This window comes from Ursus americanus, chromosome 9 (genome assembly GCF_024610735.1).
Source record: "Ursus americanus isolate L20-20 chromosome 9, mUrsAme1.1.p, whole genome shotgun sequence".
NCBI lineage: Eukaryota > Metazoa > Chordata > Mammalia > Carnivora > Ursidae > Ursus > Ursus americanus.
The window spans coordinates 201,818-207,080 of NC_142135.1; the positions used below are offsets into that span (position 1 = coordinate 201,818).

The 5,263-nt window shown below is 58.4% G+C and overlaps 1 protein-coding gene across 2 annotated transcripts; it reads right to left on the reverse strand.

Annotated features, from left to right (window-relative positions):
* Positions 1-2,059: 2,059 nt before the first annotated feature.
* On the reverse strand, positions 2,060-4,807 carry COMMD5 (COMM domain containing 5). Of its 2 annotated transcripts, none has more exons than XM_045777432.2 (2): positions 4,355-4,707; positions 2,060-3,489 (listed from the first exon to the last, which is right to left on the reverse strand). In XM_045777432.2, the coding sequence occupies exon 2, from the start codon at positions 3,434-3,436 to the stop codon at positions 2,762-2,764; it is 675 nt and encodes a 224-aa protein (XP_045633388.1). In that variant the 5' UTR covers positions 3,437-3,489; positions 4,355-4,707; the 3' UTR covers positions 2,060-2,761. The 2 variants fall into 2 exon arrangements, with proteins under 2 accessions (XP_045633388.1, XP_045633386.1); XM_045777430.2 differs by lacking the exon at positions 4,355-4,707 and adding an exon at positions 4,727-4,807 and having other exon boundaries at positions 2,062-3,489.
* Positions 4,808-5,263: the final 456 nt, after the last annotated feature.

The following is a 5,263-nucleotide window of genomic DNA, read 5'->3' on the forward strand; positions in this document are numbered from 1 at the left end:
AATGTGATGGTAGGAGGAGTTGGGCCTTGGGGAGGTGATTAGGTCATGGGTTCAGAGCCCCCAGAGCTCCCTCACCCCTTGAACCTGGTGAGGACACAGGGAGAAGTCTGCAACCCGGCCATGCTAGCACCCTGATTCCAGACCACCAGCCTCCAGAACCGTGAGCAACAGACGACGTTGAAGCTGCCCAACCTGTAGTTTGTTGTGTCTATGGAAAACACAGCACATCCGCCAAGGGGAACGGCGTGCCTGCAGCCATGGGCCACGACCAGCGCCCTCGGGAGGAGTTAAGTGAACTGAGCTACCACAGACACAGCCGAAGGCAGTTTCCATGGCTGTCCATGGGCAAGAGGACTTTGAAATTCTTTTTTCTTAAGTTTTTACTTTTTTTTCCCCAAAGGTATCCTGAGTATATATTCCCTGAACACGTCTAATGGTCACGATAGACATACCTGGCACATCACTGGGTGGGCAGCCACGGTGCTCAGCACATGCACGGGCCCAGCGGCAGCCCAGTCCTCCGAGCAGCAGGGTGCAGGAGGACTGCCGATGCTGTAGGAGACAGTCTGCGCCCCTCGGGTGAGCCAGGCCGGGGCTCCACCTGGGGGCTCAGCCTCTGAAACCCTACGTCTGCGTGTGCAGCACCACCCCGCCTTGTCCTCAGTCTCCACACCTACCTTGCCAGGACCCTGACTCGGAGGGAGAAGTAACTGAGAGGGTGGGAGTGCTCTGCCCTCGAAGGGGCCCGGCACAGAGCAGGGGGAGGCAGGAAGGGGGTTCTGGGAAAGGGCAGGGCTCATTAGCTCTCTTCCAGGGGAAGTTCCTGCATGCTGCTCAGGCCTGTTTATCCCAGGAGACTTGTGAGCTGCCTGCCTAGCGGAGAGCAGACCGTGGAGGCGGGGACACCGCCAGGGGAACACAGACTGACAGCAAATGTCTCTGCAAAGAGGAGGACCGGGAGCACCCTACCTGCTGGAGGGTGCGACACTGGCCACCAGCCCTGAACACTTCCACCCTGGCGGCACCCAGCAGAGACCCGCTCCCCTCTACCCTGCACACTCTCACTGCTAAGGACTGAATTGTGTCTCCGGCCAAGTTCATGTTGAAGCCCTAACCCCCGGTGTGACTGTTTACGGAGGTGGGGCCTTCAGGGAGGTTAAATGAGGTTGTAAGGGTGGGGCTCTGACCCAACAACACAATTCGTGTCCTTAATGAGAGGAAGAGAGAGCTCTCTTCCCTCACACGTGCACGTGGCCTGCGGAAAGGCTGTCTGCAGGCCCCTCACCGGGACCTGACTCTGCCCTCACACTTCCAGCCCCCAGAACTGGGAGGAAATAGAATTCTGTTGTTTAAGCCACTTAATCTAGGATATTGTGCTATGGCAGCCCGAGCTGCCTGAGACATCCACTTAGAGGATTCCAGGACAGGCCCCTCTCCCCCTCTCCCCAACTGCACCTCAACCCTGGCAACAGCCTCTCCACCAGGCTCTCAACCCATCGTTGTGCTCTGCTCTGCTCTCAACACAGCATCCAGTGAGATCCTTCTAAAGCAACTGTCAGATCACCCCCACTTTGCTCAGAGTTGAGCCAAAGTTCTTACAGAGGCCCTCGGGGCCTGCCCTCCGCGCCCTCTCTTCACCCCTCACCCAGCCACAGCTACTCGGGTTGTGCACTACAAGCTGCTGCCCCCACCCAGAGTCCCCACTCCTCAGACTGCTCTGCTCCCTTGCCTCCTTCAAGTCTTTGCTCATAAACCATGTCCTCAAGGAGGCCCCAGCCCATGACCCAATTTAGGATGACAGCCCAGCTCTTCCATAATCCTGCTTTCCGTCCTGGGACCCTGCTCTATTTTTCTTTCTTTTTCTTTTTAAGATTTTATTTATTTGAGAGAAAGAGAAACACGAGTGGGGGGTAGAGGTGCTGAGCAGGGAGCTGGACACAGGGCTCCATCCCAGGACCCGGAGATCATGACCTAAGCCCAAGGCGGACACTTAATCCAGAGCTCCCAGGCGTCCCTCTTTCTTTTTCCTTTTGTAAGTATTTACTTATTTTAGAGCGAGAAAAAGAGCACAAGTGGGAGGAGGGGCAGAGGGAGAAAATCTCCAGCAGACTCCTTGCTGAGTGGACAGTCTTGATCCCAGGACCCCGAAATCATGACCAGAGCGGAAATCAAGAGTCAGATCGCTTCACCAACCAAGCCACCCAGGGGCCAGCCCCTGCTCTGTTTCTGCACCACTTGCCCTCCTCTGACAAGCTTTGCCATTTTGTATTATACACTTTGTAATGTCTCCCCCTCACCACTAGAATGTTGGCCCCATGAGGTCAAGGGTATGAGAGGAAAATGGAATGTCCACGCTAAAACACAGGGTTCACAAAAGCAAATGAGCAGAGAGCTCAGATGCTACATGAGGCCAGGCCGAGTGACCACACAGTATCCACACAAAGGCCTTGTCCCGGCAGCTGACGGCAACCAAACCAGAACCACACACGGCCACCCAGAGCAGCAGGGGCCCTCACCAGTAACAAGACCAACAGTCAGGGGAGGGGGGCGCAGTCTGATGCCCACCCAGGAGGACACTTTTTTTTATAGTTGCTTTATTTCCAATAAAAAGGGAGGATCCAGCTTTCTCAACTAAACAGACAATGACATGATTGCAGTCAAACAACTCACTGAGGAATGCATCCTGGAAGGGCAGGCTTTGTTTGGAGACACCTGTCAGAGCCAGCTCTCCCAGGTGACTGCAGTGGGGCTGCAAGCATGGTCAGTCCTGCAGTTTGAGCTCACACCTCTTCTCCAGGTCGGCCATCTCCTTGAGGACCAGGGCCACGCTGTACCGCAGCTCCTGGAACTTGGCTGTGGAGACCTCAAAGCGGTATGCTGACCCATCTGAAAGCTTCAGCTGCATCAGGACACTTGGCTGCAGGGAGCGGGCCAGGGCACTGGTAGAGATTGCCACATCCACCCTCCACCACAGGCTGGCAACATGGGGCAGCCAGGCCCCCTGCTGCCTGGCCACAGAGTTGAGGAGAAGCCGCTGGCTCCCAAACACCACACTGGCCAAGTCTGTGACCAGGTCTTGGGGGATGCAGAGCTCCTGGAGCTGGTCCTTGAAGGCGTCAGGCTTCAGGCTGGCTGGGGGCAGGCGGATGGCCTGCTGGAGCAGTGTGTTCGTGCCTGCAAGGAGGACCCCCAGCCGTTCCTCCGACAGGTCTGCACCAGCCCTGAGGCGTTGCACAGCCTCCTGGCAGTCCTCTCCCTGTAGACTGCTGACCACCAGCTTCAGCAACTTTCTGAATGTGCCCCTGTCCAGGTCTCCCAGGAGCCGGGGCATTGCTGCCACTTCTGGGGGGAGCTGGGCCCCCAGGAAACTCACCCGGCCACTGTGACTATCGCCAGGGTAATGCAGGTAAGGAGCTGCAGTCCCCATGGCAGACATCGCTGCTTCCTCCTTTCTGATCAGGCAGCCCAGAGGAAAGGTCCCAGCTGCAACTGGCAGGGTTGGGGGAGAAGAGAAGTCCAGTAACTCCCATGTGCTCTGGGCCAGAAAATGACTAGCATGGCCTCTGCCTTCAAGATGCTGACAGCATGAACCACCTATGACAGCCAGTATAATGGGAGGTGCCCCCGGAGCAGGTGGCAGAGGGGCCCCCTTTAATCCCGGGAAGAGAAGACCCAGGAGTTGGCAGGGAAGGGAGACAGGGTGGGGAGGAGAAGAGAACCAGAAAACAGGAGAGGACACATAAGTTCTCCAAATACATAATGGAGATAAGAGTGAAGGAGAAGAAAAATCCAGAGAACACAGGGATGTACCAGCCAGTGCCACCAAACACACTAGGGTCACTCAACTCTGAATCGTCACAACGGCAGGAGCCAATGAGGAAACAGGCTCAAACCCAACTGCCCAAGAACCAGAACCCAGGCCTGTCTACCGGAAGTCCCCACTGTTTCCACACAGACACAGCCCCTCAGGCAGGAGGGGCTGAGGGGCACGTGCCAACAGAGGGACCTGTGGTACCTGGAGAAAAGGTCTGTGTCAGTACTTGAAAGGGCAGTATAATGTCATGGCACATCTTAGGTGACCGAGCCACACACCTGCTTATACAGGAGAGGGCTCGGCCGCTCCAAGCGCTGGAACGGAGCTCGGCAGAGCACAGATCCTGTCCTCAAGGCGCCCACCAGGCCCAGGGTCCTCACCATACAGCGAGTTGCGGCGCGGCGAAGCGCCGGGGGGCCCGGGAGCACAGGGAGCCCTCTACTGGCTTCATCGTATCCCATTCTCCCGGGAAGGCCGGGCCCCCTTCGCCCTGCCAGTCAACCACCACCCACTGCCCAAACTCGCGTTTTCCCCAAGCACCTGGTCCCAGGAGGAACTGCCCTCCGCTGCCCCCGCCGCCCCGCTGCTCAGGCCCTGCTCCCAGGAGGCTAGCGTTCTGCGTCCCGCTGACGCTCTCCTGGCCACCGGCCCCGAGGAAGCAGCTGACAGAGACCGGCCCGGTTGGAGTCTTGTCGCCTGCTCGCCGACGGGGGGTCCCGGCCACCTGTCGTACGGCCGAGCGGCCGCCCACGAACGGCAGTCTGCGCCGTCGGGCACCGCCCTAAGCTGCCACGGATCGGCCTCCAGAGCTTCCCGGATGCAGCGGCCAAGGAGCCATACCGCGATCCGCTGCCTTCGCCCGGAAAGAGCGACCCCACGCCCCGTACCCCAAAGCCAGAGACGCCCCCGAACCTGCAGAGCGCAGTCTGCGGCAGAGACCTGGCGAAACTCAGCGGCGATGCCAGACCGGAAGCGGGGCCAGGTCCCCGGAAGCGACCCAGAGGCACTTCCGGGCAACTCTAGGACGCCGGGAGGATCCGGCCCTCTGTGATCCGGTCATCTGACGCCTCTAGCGTTTGTTCTGAAGGGGCTGAAGGGGTCGCAATCTGCGGGATGCACCTGCGGCCATCCTTCTGCGAGGATTTCAAAGGACCCTCACGGACCGGCAGGTCCTGGTCTCCGCTGGTGTCTGAGACGGGACCAGGAGGGCCCGGGAAGAGGAGAGCCTGCGGCACAGACCCCAGGGTCCTGGGCAGCCCCCACCCGAGGGAAGTCCAGCCTGCGTCCTCCTGCGTGGTTGCGGGTGATGGCTGGGCCACAGTGCGAACGTGCTTAACCTGTCAAGTGTGCATTTAAGTGGGTGAACTGTAGGGTATGTGAATTATATCTCAATAAAGCTGTTATTTTTAAAAGTCGATGAAAGAAAGGCAAACCACCCAATTAAAATGA